Source organism: Oncorhynchus kisutch, linkage group LG16 (assembly GCF_002021735.2).
Source record: "Oncorhynchus kisutch isolate 150728-3 linkage group LG16, Okis_V2, whole genome shotgun sequence".
Taxonomy (NCBI): Eukaryota; Metazoa; Chordata; class Actinopteri; order Salmoniformes; family Salmonidae; genus Oncorhynchus; species Oncorhynchus kisutch.
Window position 1 is genome coordinate 50,188,251 of NC_034189.2, and position 15,602 is coordinate 50,203,852.

General features: G+C 49.9%; 1 protein-coding gene across 2 annotated transcripts; it reads left to right on the plus strand.

Moving 5' to 3' along the window:
• The first annotated feature begins 16 nt into the window (after positions 1 to 16).
• Positions 17 to 10,221, plus strand: LOC109881339 (intermediate filament protein ON3). Of its 2 annotated transcripts, none has more exons than XM_031792841.1 (8): positions 17 to 388; positions 1,577 to 1,785; positions 3,064 to 3,220; positions 3,944 to 4,108; positions 6,424 to 6,549; positions 7,383 to 7,603; positions 7,836 to 7,861; positions 9,724 to 10,211. In XM_031792841.1, the coding sequence occupies exons 1-8, from the start codon at positions 188 to 190 to the stop codon at positions 9,867 to 9,869; spliced, it is 1,251 nt and encodes a 416-aa protein (XP_031648701.1). In that variant the 5' UTR covers positions 17 to 187; the 3' UTR covers positions 9,870 to 10,211. The 2 variants fall into 2 exon arrangements, with proteins under 2 accessions (XP_031648701.1, XP_031648702.1); XM_031792842.1 differs by having other exon boundaries at positions 20 to 388; positions 9,679 to 10,221.
• The last annotated feature ends 5,381 nt before the right edge of the window (positions 10,222 to 15,602 follow it).

Below are 15,602 nucleotides of genomic sequence, written 5' to 3' on the forward strand. Positions count from 1 at the left end.
TTTTACTATGAAATTTAGAGTTCCACCTCAGCTGATTGGACAGAGGTGGACACTTGAGTGGTGAGGGTTGGTCCTTGCCCACCTTAAAATCGGGTGATAACCTGAGAAGAGGTGCCTTTCCCTAAACTCTGAGTCTGATACTTGAGACTCCTTGTCTCTGTCATTCTGACAAGAACACAAAGACAAGATGTCCAAACCAGGCGGATACAGCAGCCAGTCCGACACTCCCTCGGGTAACAAGCCCAAAAGCTACCCGAACGTCGCCACTAACAAGGACCTTCTAGAGCCCAACAACCCCAAGGTGGACCCGAAGGACCAGTCAGCCAAGAGCCAGGAGAAGGACCAGATGGTTGGACTCAACGACAAGTTTATAGCGTTTATTGACAAGGTGTGTTATTTTATTATTCTATTATTATTATTGATTGGATTGATCAGTTTACAAAATCAATACATTGATGCAATAGGTCTGTCTGAAGTCTGCTGGTAATAGAGAAACACATGTATGGCACTCCTACATAATTATTTCACCCATATGATATTTGATTTGATGCTTAATTTATGCATTAGATAGACCCAAAACACATCTTGAGATAAAACAAATGTATATTTCTAATTATCTACAGGCCTACGTTTTTATACATTCTACTTAACTGTCATTATACTTCATTATCACCTTTACATAATTAGAAGCCTACCTTCACTAAAATAAGAGCCTCTGTAATCATCCCAGGTTTATGTAGCCAAAACATCCTACCCAGAGAGAGGTGCTCTAGCAGTCTCATCACCATCACTCACAGCTGTAATGAAAACCTGTCAGACATAGAGTCTCCTGCTCTCTGCTCTGGGTTCTGAGCCCCTCTCTCTCTCTCTTTCATTCTCTCTCTCTCCATCGATCATAGCCGTTGAAAACACCCTAAGGTGCCACCTTGTGGCCAATAACAGAATGCCATTTCAAAATGGAATTGTTTTTAATCTCTTGCAAATTTTGCAAATCTATTCTCTTATATAGATTTTTGGACTTGGATTTCGTCAATATTATATCATATTTTTGTTGGGTTACATTTGTAAGTGTGGGGGCCTATTTGTTGTTAACAGACTATAATGTGAGTATGTTGTAGTGAATCACACATTGGTTCTATATTTAACGGCCATGAGAGTCGGGGTGTAAACCTAATGCATGTTGCTGCCACCCACACAGTGGGCAGATCTGGTGTTGCCCAGTTAGTGTACTGAGACCCTTCATCACTGAGGCTCCACATATGTGCACATATACGCAAGCACACACACACACACACACACACACACACACACACACACACACACACACACACACACACAATGGCATCCCACAAGACTAACAGGTTGTAGAGTCACTTTTTCAATATCTGTTCAATTCCTGCTAGTAGAGAAGTGGAGGCTTACAAATCTTAACCCACAATCCCCCAGTGACATGAATAAAAATGGATAGGAGATTTTTTTTCCTTCTATAACTCATTGTAGTTTACTCTGACTGGTTTCAGATGCAACAACCTTGATTGAGTTTCTGATCCAATATACTCTCTCCCTCTCCCTTTAGGTGCAAAACCTGGAGCAGCAGAACAAGGTCCTGGACACGCGTCTGAAGATCCTGAAGGAGCAGGAGGACTACCAACGCAACGTGGACGCTGTGGTCCAACAGCTGGCCAACGAGTTGCAGCAGCAGATCCAGAAACTGGCCAGGGACAAACAGAAACTGAAGCAGGAGCTGGCCTTCTGCCAGGACGAAGTGGACCAGACACGCAACAAGTCAGTGACTTCACAGAGCCTTCACAGAGCCTTCACAGAGCCTTTCGTAGTTAAGAGTTAATAGAATCAAATAGAATAGAATAGAATGGAATACAATAGAAAATAATACAGTGCAATACAATAGAATGACATTGAATTGGACAACATGCACTGCAAAAGATAGATCTAAATGATGAATGTATCGACCATTTCAGAAAGCCCTAACAAACCACCCAACACCTGATTCCTGTGAAGCAGGCCTAGGGAGACAACTAGGACAGTCAATGGTATAATATAAATCAGAGTTTAGATATTGTACAGGTCACCAGGCCTCCAGGAAATGCCACAGTCCACAACAGGAACCTCATCAGTCTAAAGTGACAAACAACGTTTTCTCACGCAGGCTACGGAGCATTTTTCCACCTGGGTCCCCAGGCCTCAAGAGTCGGAGGTGCTAATTCTTTATCCTTACATAAGCCTCTGTCCACTGGGTTGAGTTAAGTATATACAGGGGAGCTCTGGTGTGCCCTGCACTATGTCTGTGGGGGGAGGTAAATGTACTGTAGTCAGTGTACACTCCCCAGCCCCTCTACGCTCCTCTACCCCCTAACCATGGGCCTCTGTGTTACACAGTACCCACAGACATGGCTCTGAGAGTGGAGAAAATGTGGAACCTTTAGGGACCTGGGCCCATTCATCCCATCCATCCTGGGCTCTTACCCAGTCTGGATCAGCTCAACACAGGCATGCTATGCTAGGGTGTCTGTCTGACTTGGGGGGGTGAGAGGGAAACAAAGCTGCAGATGGTCTGACAGTAGGATGATAAATTGACATGTCAGTCAAAGGGGTTTGAGGATGCGTGTGGTGTGTTGTGGTGTGGTGTGTCGTGGTGTGGTGTGTCGTGGTGTGTTGTGTCTTGGTTGTGGTGTGTCGTGGTATGGTGTGTCGTGGTGTGGTGTGTCGTGGTGTGTCTTGGTTGTGGTGTGGTGTGTCGTGTCGTGTTGTGGTGTGGTGTGTCGTGCAAGCAGGTGTGTGCGCTCACCTGAGCTCCCATCTCAGTCATATCATACCTGGGCGGCAGGTAGCCTAGAGGTTAAGAGCATTGGGCCTGTAACCAAAAGGTTGCTGGTTTGAATCTCCAAGCCAATTAGGTGAAAAATCTGTCTGTGCCCTTGAGCAAGGAACTTAACCCTAATTTCTCCTGTAAGTCGCTCTGGATAAGAGCGTCTGCTAAATGACTCAAATGTAAAATATCAAAACAACAACGTCCTCTTCATTATCCACTCTGTGGTCCTCCAGGTACCAAGATGAGATCCAGAAGAAGTCTGATCTGGAGAATGACTTTGTGATCAACAAGAAGGATGTGGATGAGGGCCACCTGGCAGCCGTGGATCTGGCTCTGGAACTGGAGGACCTGATGGGAGAACTGGACTTCCTGAGGCGGGGCTATGAGGAGGTAGGCTGACTGACACACCCATCGGCCAATCAGAGGCTAGGTGGAACCAGAACCATATATAGCTAAGATGGCGTCCAGTGTAAAAGTTTGCCAAACTCTCTTTACTGCATGGCGCTGTGTGGAACTATTGCAACTTACACCTACCCAGTGCACAAACCATCTCAAATCTGCCAACTAGGGCAGAGCGAAGGAGGCAGTTACCTGGAATGAGACGCAGCCCAGATCTCCTGCTCTTTACCCCTTTTTCTCCCAAATTTCGTGGTATCCAATTGGTAGTTACAGTCTTGTCCCATCGCTGCAACTCCCGTACGGACTCGGGAGAGGCGAAAGTCGAGAGCCGTGTGTCCCCCGAAATACGACCCTGCCAAGCCGCACTGCTTTTTGACACAATGCCCACTTAACCCGGAAGCCAGCCGCTCCAATGTGTCGAAGGAAACACTGTACACCTGGCGCCCGTGACCCCGTGCATTGCGCCCAGCCCGCCACAAAACTTGCTAGTGCGCGATAGGACAAGAACATCCCTGCCAGCCAAACCCTCCCCAAATTGTGCGCCGCCCCATGGCTCTCCCGATCCCGGCCGGCTGCGACAGAGCCTGGACTCGAGCCAGGATCTCTAGAGGCACAGCTAGCATTGCAATGCAGTGCCTTAGACCAGTGCGCCACTCGAGAGGCCCAGATCTCCTTGTCTAATGTAGTATTGTTGTCCTGGCTGTGGGGTGACAGGAGCTGAAGGAGCTGGAGTCTCATATCCAGAATGAGACGGTGGTCGTGAAGGAGAGCAACAAGAGATCTCTAGACATGGACGAGATCATCGACAGCGTCAAGAAACAGTACGCGGACATGGCCTCCCGTGCCAGAGAGGAGGCAGAGCTGTGGAACCAGAAAAAGGTGAGGATTTTTTATATTTTAGGTCATTTAGCAGACACTCTAATTCAGAGAGACTTACAGGGTTCAATGCCAAGGTTCAATGGCTTGCTCAAGGGAACATTGGCAGATTTTTCACCTGGTCGGCTCTGGGATTTGAACCAGCGACCTTTCGGTAACTGGCCCAACGCTCTCAACCGCTGTGTTGGTGAGTGGTGGCGGGGGTGAGTGGTGAGCGGTGGTGGGGGTGGTGAGTGGTGGGGGTGAGTGGTGAGTGGTGAGTGGTGAGGAGTGGTGTGGGTGACTGGTGAGTGGTGAGTGGTGAGGAGTGGTGTGGGTGACTGGTGGTGGGGATGACTGGTGGTAGGGGTGACTGGTGAGGAGTGGTGGGGGTGACTGGTGAGGAGTGGTGTGGGTGACTGGTGGTGGGGGTGACTGGTGGTGGGGGTGACTGGTAGTGGGGGTGACTGGTGAGGAGTGGTGTGGGTGACTGGTGGTGGGGGTGAAAGGTGGTGGGTGTGACTGGTGGTGGGGGTGACTGGTGAGGAGTGGGTGGTGGTGGTGGTGAGTGGTGGGGATAAGTGGTGTGGTGGTGAGGAGTAGGTGGTGGTGGTGAGTGGTGGTTGGGGTGAGTGGTGATTGGGATGAGTGGTGAGTGGTGGTTGGGGTGAGTGGTGGTTGGGGTGGTGGTGAGTGGTGGTTGGGGTGAGTGGTGATTGGGGTGAGTGGTGAGTGGTGGTTGGGGTGAGTGGTGGTCGGGGTGAGTGGTGAGTGGTGGTTGGGGTGAGTGGTGGTGGTGGTGAGAGGTGAGTGGTGGTTGGGGTGAGTGGTGGTTGGGGTGAGTGGTGGTGAGTGGTGAGTGGTGGTTGGGGTGAGTGGTGAGTAGTGGCGGGGTGAGTTGTGGTGGTGGTGAGTGGTGGTGTGGGGGTGAGTGGTGGTTGGGGTGAGTGGTGGTGGTGACGGTGAGTGGTGTTTGGGGTGAGTGGTGGTGGTGGGGGTGAGTGGTGAGTGGTGGTTGGGGTGAGTGGTGAGTAGTGGTGGGGTGAGTGGTGGTGGAGGTGAGTGGGGGTTGGGGTGAGTGGTGAGTGGTGGTTGGGGTGAGTGGTGGTGGTGGTGAGAGGTGAGTGGTGGTTGGGGTGAGTGGTGGTGAGTGGTGGTGAGTGGTGAGTGGTGAGTGGTGGTTGGGGTGAGTGGTGGTGGTGGTGAGGGTGAGTGGTGGTTGGGGTGAGTGGTGAGTGGTGAGTAGTGGTGGGGTGAGTGGTGGTGGTGGTGAGTGGTGGTGTGGGGGTGAGTGGTGGTTGGGGTGAGTGGTGGTGTGGGGGTGAGTGGTGGTTGGGGTGAGTGGTGGTGGTGAGGGTGAGTGGTGGTTGGGGTGAGTGGTGGTGGTGGGGGTGAGTGGTGAGTGGTGGTTGGGGTGAGTGGTGAGTAGTGGTGGGGTGAGTGGTGGTGGAGGTGAGTGGTGAGTGGTGGTTGGGGTGAGTGGTGGTGGTGGTGAGTGGTGGTGGTGGTGGGGGTGAGTGGTGAGTGGTGGTTGGGGTGAGTGGTGGTGGTGGTGAGTGGTGGTGGTGGTGGGGGTGAGTGGTATCTATTGTCCGTCAAGAATAACTTTTGTGGCCTCCTTGTCTCATCATGGGCCAGGTGCAGTGCGTGCTAACCAAGGTTGCCAGGTGCACTGTGTTTCCTCCGACACATTGGTGCGGCTGGCTTCCAGGTTGGTTGCGCGCAGTGTTAAGAAGCAGTGCGGCTTGGTTGGGTTGTGTATCGGAGGACGCATGACTTTCAACCTTCGTCTCTCCCGAGCCCCGTACGGGAGTTGTAGTGATGAGACAAGATAGTAACTACTAAAACAATTGGATACCATGAAATTGGGGAGAAAAAGGGCTCAAATTCAAATATTAAATTAAAATAATTTGTTTTGTTTTGCAACTTAATCACAGTTACACATCAGAGCCACACACACCAACATTATGTATCACAGTTACACATCAGAGCCACACACACCAACATTATGTATCACAGTTACACATCAGAGCCACACACACCAACATTATGTATCACAGTTACACATCAGAGCCACACACACCAACATTATGTATCACAGTTACACATCAGAGCCACACACACCAACATTATGTATCACAGTTACACATCAGAGCCACACACACCAACATTATGTATCACAGTTACACATCAGAGCCACACACACCAACATTATGTATCACAGTAAATGATGTTGACGATGCAACAAGAGTGATGACTATCTTAAATATATTCACTGATTCCCCTCTATCCTTTCTCCCTCCCTCCCTCTTTCTCCCTCCCTCTCTTCCCCCTCTCAGATGGATGACATAGTGCTGACAGCAGAGCAGTATGAGCAGGATGTACGTAATGTGAAGAAGGAGATTGCTGACATGCTTCGTCTAATACAGAGACTGAAGGCCGAGCTGGAAACCCTCAAGAAGCAGGTGAAACGCTCTTGCACGCATACACACACACACCAACATACACACACACACACACACTGTTTCCTATATTTCTATATCCTTCTCCACTTCTGTTATCCCTCTGACCCTCTCCCCCCTCCCTCTGACCCTCTCCCCCCTCCTCTGACCCTCTCCCTCTGACCCTCTCCCCGCCTCCCTTTGACCCTCTCCCTCTGACCCTCTCCCCCCTCCATTTGACCCTCTCCCTCTGACCCTCTCCCCCCTCCCTCTGACCCTCTCCCCCCTCCCTCTGACCCTCTCCCTCTGACCCTCTCCCTCTGACCCTCTCCCTCTGACCCTCTCCCCTCTCCTACTGGCCCTCTTCCCTCTGACCCTCTCCCCTCTCTTTCTGACCCTCTCCCCGCCTCCCTTTGACCCTCTCCCTCTGACCCTCTCCCCTCTCCCTCTCCCTCTGACCTTCTCCCCTCTCCCACTGACCCTCTCCCTGCCTCCCTTTGACCCTCTCCCTCTGACCCTCTCCCTCTGACCCTCTCCCCTCTCCCTCTGACCCTCTCCCCCCTCCCTCTGACCCTCTCCCCCCTCCCTATGACCCTCTCCCTCTGACCCTCTCCCCCCTCCCTCTAACCCTCTCCCTCTGACCCTCTCCCCTCTCCCTCTGACCCTCTCCCTCTGACCCTCTCCCCGCCTCCCTTTGACCCTGTCCCCCTATGCCCTTTTGGCCTCTTCCCCCCCTCCCTTTACCCCTCTCTCTCCCACTCACCCTCCCCCCTCTCTCTCTGACCCTCTCTCCCTGACCCTCTCCCTCCGACCCTTTCCCTCTGACCCTCCCTCCCTCCCTCTCTTCCCCTGTTCAGAAAATAGTTGTTGAGAAGGACATTGAGGATGTGGAGGTGGATGGGCAGAATGCGTTGGAGCAGGCCAGGGATAATATTGTTGCGCTGGAAGACGCTCTCCGCAGGGCCAAGCAGGACATGGCCCGTCAGGTCAGGGAGTACCAGGAACTGATGAACCTCAAACTGGCCCTGGACATCGAGATCGCCACCTACAGGAAGCTACTGGAGGGAGAGGAGATTAGGTGAGTGGCACAGGGGAGGGAAGTGTGTGAAGTGACAGGGGATGTAGGGGGCTTGTGTGTGTGTGTGTGTGTGTGTGTGTGTGTGTGTGTGTGTGTGTGTGTGTGTGTGTGTGTGTGTGTGTGTGTGTGTGTGTGTGTGTGTGTGTGTGTGTGTGTGTGTGTGTGTGTGTGTGTGTGTGAGAGAGAGAGGTATCCTGCCTATACTTAGCCCGTATTCTCTCTGTCATTTCAGAATGAATGACCATATACGTCATCAAGGTAAGAGCTCTTCTTATTCCCTCCAGTGATTCACTCTCTTCTTCATTAGTTTATTTCACCTTAGACCCTCTAGGTAGCATCTACATGATACGTTCCTCTTCAGAGGTGCAGTGGTGGAAAAAGTTCCACATTTTCATACTTGAGTCAAAGTAAAGATACCTTGAAAGAAAATAACTAAAGTAAAAGTAAAGGTCCCCCAGTAAAACACTACTTGAGTAAAAAGTATTTGGTTTTAAATGTACTTAAGTATCAATAGTAAAAGTATAAATCATTTAAAATTCCTTATATTAAGCAAACCAGACAACACGATTTTCTTGTTTTTAAAATGTGCGGTTAGCCAGACACACACTCCAACACTCAGACATAATTTACAAACAAAGCATTTGTGTTTAGTGAGTCTGCCAGATCAGATGCAGTAGGGATGACCAGGGATGTTCTCTGTTTAGTGAGTCCTCCAGATCAGATGCAGTAGGGATGACCAGGGATGTTCTCTGTTTAGTGAGTCCTCCAGATCAGATGCAGTAGGGATGACCAGGGATGTTCTCTGTTTAGTGAGTCCTCCAGATCAGATGCAGTAGGGATGACCAGGGATGTTCTCTGTTTAGTGAGTCCTCCAGATCAGAGGTAGTAGAGGTGACCAGGGATGTTCTCTGTTTAGTGAGTCTGCCAGATCAGAGGCAGTAGGGATGACCAGGGATGTTCTCTGTTTAGTGAGTCTGCCAGATCAGATGCAGTAGGGATGACCAGGGATGTTCTCTGTTTAGTGAGTCCTCCAGATCAGATGCAGTAGGGATGACCAGGGATGTTCTCTGTTTAGTGAGTCCTCCAGATCAGAGGTAGTAGAGGTGACCAGGGATGTTCTCTGTTTAGTGAGTCTGCCAGATCAGATGCAGTAGGGATGACCAGGGATGTTCTCTGTTTAGTGAGTCCTCCAGATCAGATGCAGTAGGGATGACCAGGGATGTTCTCTGTTTAGTGAGTCCTCCAGATCAGAGGTAGTAGAGGTGACCAGGGATGTTCTCTGTTTAGTGAGTCTGCCAGATCAGATGCAGTAGGGATGACCAGGGATGTTCTCTGTTTAGTGAGTCCTCCAGATCAGATGCAGTAGGGATGACCAGGGATGTTCTCTGTTTAGTGAGTCCTCCAGATCAGAGGTAGTAGAGGTGACCAGGGATGTTCTCTGTTTAGTGAGTCTGCCAGATCAGATGCAGTAGGGATGACCAGGGATGTTCTCTGTTTAGTGAGTCCTCCAGATCAGAGGTAGTAGAGGTGACCAGGGATGTTCTCTGTTTAGTGAGTCTGCCAGATCAGATGCAGTAGGGATGACCAGGGATGTTCTCTGTTTAGTGAGTCTGCCAGATCAGATGCAGTAGGGATGACCAGGGATGTTCTCTGTTTAGTGAGTCTGCCAGATCAGATGCAGTAGGGATGACCAGGGATGTTCTCTTGTTAAGTGCGTGAATTAGACCATTTTCCTGTCCTGCTAAGCATTAAACACGTAACAAGTACTTTTGGGTGTCAGGGAAAATGTAAAAAGTACATTATTTTCTTTAGGAATGTAGTTGAGTAAATGTAAAAGTTGTAAAAAAAAATAGAAATAGTAAAGTACAGATACCCCAAACAACTAATTAAGTAGTACTTAAAAGTATTTTTACTTAAGTACTTTACACCACTGCCGAGTAGTTCTTTCCCATCCTCAGTAAATGTGTAGAAGGGTGGGTAAGAAGAGAAAGATCCGATAGGAAGGAACTGTGACTTGTGTTGTGTCATGATCTGTGTGTGTCCTACTAAAATCAAATCATATCTCTTTTGCTCAGATTACTAAAACAAATCGACCAATCCCAGTTCTTGCTTACACGCAGACATTGATTTGCCTTTGAAGACTCTGAAGCCCCTCCCATTAGATGCCGGTGGCCCCCCAACCAGCCCCAGGAAGCGTCTGCTGATCAGAATTGAGATGGAGGCGGGCAGGGTCATGTCCAAGAGCTTACACTACTCCGACAATTAACCAAGTCCACCGTCACTCTGCTGTCGCTATAGTAACACGGTGTTGTACCACTTTCTCTCTCTCTTTTCCATCTAAAAAACATTCCTGAGTCTTTTGTTTTACGTTAAGGTCATTGTTTAATAAACTACGGTGTTAAATCTACAAACTTTGTTTTCAACTGCAGTTCGAAGACCATGTGCAACAGTAACAGGAGCTCTTACAAAATGTGTCCTGTGCTCTTTTTCATTACGCTTGTGGTGGGAGAATTTATCTGTGCTCTCTTGTGCATGTGACTGGGAAGGCCATGTCCTCCAAAGCTTGAATGTCACTGAACCAGGTCCAAAATAAAAAGACAAAATATTAAGGAACCAAATATGTGTATGGTTTGTTTAAGGAGTATGTCTGTCACCCGATACAACTCAGCCCTGAACTCAAGGTATACATGGGCCTATTGTCACCACACAGATAGAGATACACTTCCTAGAACCCCGGGACCACCAATGTTGTCATATACATGGGCCTATTGTCACCACACAGACAGAGATACACTTCCTAGAACCCCGGGACCACCACTGTTGTCATATACATGGGCCTATTGTCACCACACAGACAGAGATACACTTCCTAGAACCCCGGGACCACCACTGTTGTCATATACATGGGCCTATTGTCACCACACAGACAGAGATACACTTGCTAGAACCCCGGGACCACCACTGTTGTCATATACATGGGCCTATTGTCACCACACAGACAGAGATGTACTTCCTAGAACCCCGGGACCACCACTGTCGTCATATACATGGGCCTATTGTCACCACACAGACAGAGTTACACTTCCTAGAACCCCGGGACCACCACTGTCGTCATATACATGGGCCTATTGTCACCACACAGACAGAGATGTCCTTCCTAGAACCCCGGGACCACCACTGTCGTCATATACATGGGCCTATTGTCACCACACAGACAGAGATGTACTTCCTAGAACCCCGGGACCACCACTGTCGTCATATACATGGGCCTATTGTCACCACACAGACAGAGTTACACTTCCTAGAACCCCGGGACCACCACTGTCGTCATATACATGGGCCTATTGTCACCACACAGACAGAGTTACACTTCCTAGAACCCCGGGACCACCACTGTCGTCATATACATGGGCCTATTGTCACCACACAGACAGAGATGTCCTTCCTAGAACCCCGGGACCACCACTGTCGTCATATACATGGGCCTATTGTCACCACACAGACAGAGATACACTTCCTAGAACCCCGGGACCACCACTGTCGTCATATACATGGGCCTATTGTCACCACACAGACAGAGATACACTTCCTAGAACCCCGGGACCACCACTGTTGTCATATACATGGGCCTATTGTCACCACACAGACAGAGATACACTTCCTAGAACCCCGGGACCACCACTGTTGTCATATACATGGGCCTATTGTCACCACACAGACAGAGATACACTTCCTAGAACCCCGGGACCACCACTGTTGTCATATACATGGGCCTATTGTCACCACACAGACAGAGATACACTTCCTAGAACCCCGGGACCACCACTGTTGTCCTATACATGGGCCTATTGTCACCACACAGACAGAGATACACTTCCTAGAACCCCGGGACCACCACTGTTGTCATATACATGGGCATATTGTCATCACACAGACAGAGATACACTTCCTAGAACCCCGGGACCACCACTGTTGTCATATACATGGGCCTATTGTCACCACACAGACAGAGATGTACTTCCTAGAACCCCGGGACCACCACTGTCGTCAAATACATGGGCCTATTGTCACCACACAGACAGAGTTACACTTCCTAGAACCCCGGGACCACCACTGTCGTCATATACATGGGCCTATTGTCACCACACAGACAGAGATGTCCTTCCTAGAACCCCGGGACCACCACTGTCGTCATATACATGGGCCTATTGTCACCACACAGACAGAGATGTACTTCCTAGAACCCCGGGACCACCACTGTCGTCATATACATGGGCCTATTGTCACCACACAGACAGAGTTACACTTCCTAGAACCCCGGGACCACCACTGTCGTCATATACATGGGCCTATTGTCACCACACAGACAGAGTTACACTTCCTAGAACCCCGGGACCACCACTGTCGTCATATACATGGGCCTATTGTCACCACACAGACAGAGATGTCCTTCCTAGAACCCCGGGACCACCACTGTCGTCATATACATGGGCCTATTGTCACCACACAGACAGAGATACACTTCCTAGAACCCCGGGACCACCACTGTCGTCATATACATGGGCCTATTGTCACCACACAGACAGAGATACACTTCCTAGAACCCCGGGACCACCACTGTTGTCATATACATGGGCCTATTGTCACCACACAGACAGAGATACACTTCCTAGAACCCCGGGACCACCACTGTTGTCATATACATGGGCCTATTGTCACCACACAGACAGAGATACACTTCCTAGAACCCCGGGACCACCACTGTTGTCATATACATGGGCCTATTGTCACCACACAGACAGAGATACACTTCCTAGAACCCCGGGACCACCACTGTTGTCCTATACATGGGCCTATTGTCACCACACAGACAGAGATACACTTCCTAGAACCCCGGGACCACCACTGTTGTCATATACATGGGCATATTGTCATCACACAGACAGAGATACACTTCCTAGAACCCCGGGACCACCACTGTTGTCATATACATGGGCCTATTGTCACCACACAGACAGAGATACACTTCCTAGAACCCCGGGACCACCACTGTTGTCATATACATGGGCCTATTGTCACCACACAGACAGAGATGTACTTCCTAGAACCCCGGGACCACCACTGTCGTCATATACATGGGCCTATTGTCACCACACAGACAGAGTTACACTTCCTAGAACCCCGGGACCACCACTGTCGTCATATACATGGGCCTATTGTCACCACACAGACAGAGATGTCCTTCCTAGAACCCCGGGACCACCACTGTCGTCATATACATGGGCCTATTGTCACCACACAGACAGAGATACACTTCCTAGAACCCCGGGACCACCACTGTCGTCATATACATGGGCCTATTGTCACCACACAGACAGAGATACACTTCCTAGAACCCCGGGACCACCACTGTTGTCATATACATGGGCCTATTGTCACCACACAGACAGAGATACACTTCCTAGAACCCCGGGACCACCACTGTTGTCATATACATGGGCCTATTGTCACCACACAGACAGAGATACACTTCCTAGAACCCCGGGACCACCACTGTTGTCATATACATGGGCCTATTGTCACCACACAGACAGAGATACACTTCCTAGAACCCCGGGACCACCACTGTTGTCATATACATGGGCCTATTGTCACCACACAGACAGAGATACACTTCCTAGAACCCCGGGACCACCACTGTTGTCATATACATGGGCCTATTGTCACCACACAGACAGAGATACACTTCCTAGAACCCTGGGACCACCACTGTTGTCATATACATGGGCCTATTGTCACCACACAGACAGAGATACACTTCCTAGAACCCCGGGACCACCACTGTTGTCATATACATGGGCCTATTGTCACCACACAGACAGAGATACACTTCCTAGAACCCTGGGACCACCACTGTCGTCATATACATGGGCCTATTGTCACCACACAGACAGAGATACACTTCCTAGAACCTCGGGACCACCACTGTCGTCATATACATGGGCCTATTGTCACCACACAGACAGAGATACACTTCCTAGAACCCCGGGACCACCACTGTTGTCCTATACATGGGCCTATTGTCACCACACAGACAGAGATACACTTCCTAGAACCCCGGGACCACCACTGTTGTCATATACATGGGCATATTGTCATCACACAGACAGAGATACACTTCCTAGAACCCCGGGACCACCACTGTTGTCATATACATGGGCCTATTGTCACCACACAGACAGAGATACACTTCCTAGAACCCCGGGACCACCACTGTCGTCATATACATGGGCCTATTGTCACCACACAGACAGAGATGTACTTCCTAGAACCCCGGGACCACCACTGTCGTCATATACATGGGCCTATTGTCACCACACAGACAGAGTTACACTTCCTAGAACCCCGGGACCACCACTGTCGTCATATACATGGGCCTATTGTCACCACACAGACAGAGATGTCCTTCCTAGAACCCCGGGACCACCACTGTCGTCATATACATGGGCCTATTGTCACCACACAGACAGAGATACACTTCCTAGAACCCCGGGACCACCACTGTCGTCATATACATGGGCCTATTGTCACCACACAGACAGAGATACACTTCCTAGAACCCCGGGACCACCACTGTTGTCATATACATGGGCCTATTGTCACCACACAGACAGAGATACACTTCCTAGAACCCCGGGACCACCACTGTTGTCATATACATGGGCCTATTGTCACCACACAGACAGAGATACACTTCCTAGAACCCCGGGACCACCACTGTTGTCATATACATGGGCCTATTGTCACCACACAGACAGAGATACACTTCCTAGAACCCCGGGACCACCACTGTTGTCCTATACATGGGCCTATTGTCACCACACAGACAGAGATACACTTCCTAGAACCCCGGGACCACCACTGTTGTCATATACATGGGCCTATTGTCATCACACAGACAGAGATACACTTCCTAGAACCCCGGGACCACCACTGTTGTCATATACATGGGCCTATTGTCACCACACAGACAGAGATACACTTCCTAGAACCCCGGGACCACCACTGTCATCATATACATGGGCCTATTGTCACCACACAGACAGAGATGTACTTCCTAGAACCCCGGGACCACCACTGTCGTCATATACATGGGCCTATTGTCACCACACAGACAGAGTTACACTTCCTAGAACCCCGGGACCACCACTGTCGTCATATACATGGGCCTATTGTCACCACACAGACAGAGATGTCCTTCCTAGAACCCCGGGACCACCACTGTCGTCATATACATGGGCCTATTGTCACCACACAGACAGAGATACACTTCCTAGAACCCCGGGACCACCACTGTCGTCATATACATGGGCCTATTGTCACCACACAGACAGAGATACACTTCCTAGAACCCCGGGACCACCACTGTTGTCATATACATGGGCCTATTGTCACCACACAGACAGAGATACACTTCCTAGAACCCCGGGACCACAACTGTTGTCATATACATGGGCCTATTGTCACCACACAGACAGAGATACACTTCCTAGAACCCCGGGACCACCACTGTTGTCATATACATGGGCCTATTGTCACCACACAGACAGAGTTACACTTCCTAGAACCCCGGGACCACCACTGTTGTCATATACATGGGCCTATTGTCACCACACAGACAGAGATACACTTCCTAGAACCCCGGGACCACCACTGTTGTCATATACATGGGCCTATTGTCACCACACAGACAGAGATACACTTCCTAGAACCCTGGGACCACCACTGTCGTCATATACATGGGCCTATTGTCACCACACAGACAGAGATACACTTCCTAGAACCTCGGGACCACCACTGTCGTCATATACATGGGCCTATTGTCACCACACAGACACAGAGATACACTTCCTAGATCCCCGGGACCACCACTGTTGTCATATACATGGGCCTATTGTCACCACACAGACAGAGATACACTTCCTAGAACCCCGGGACC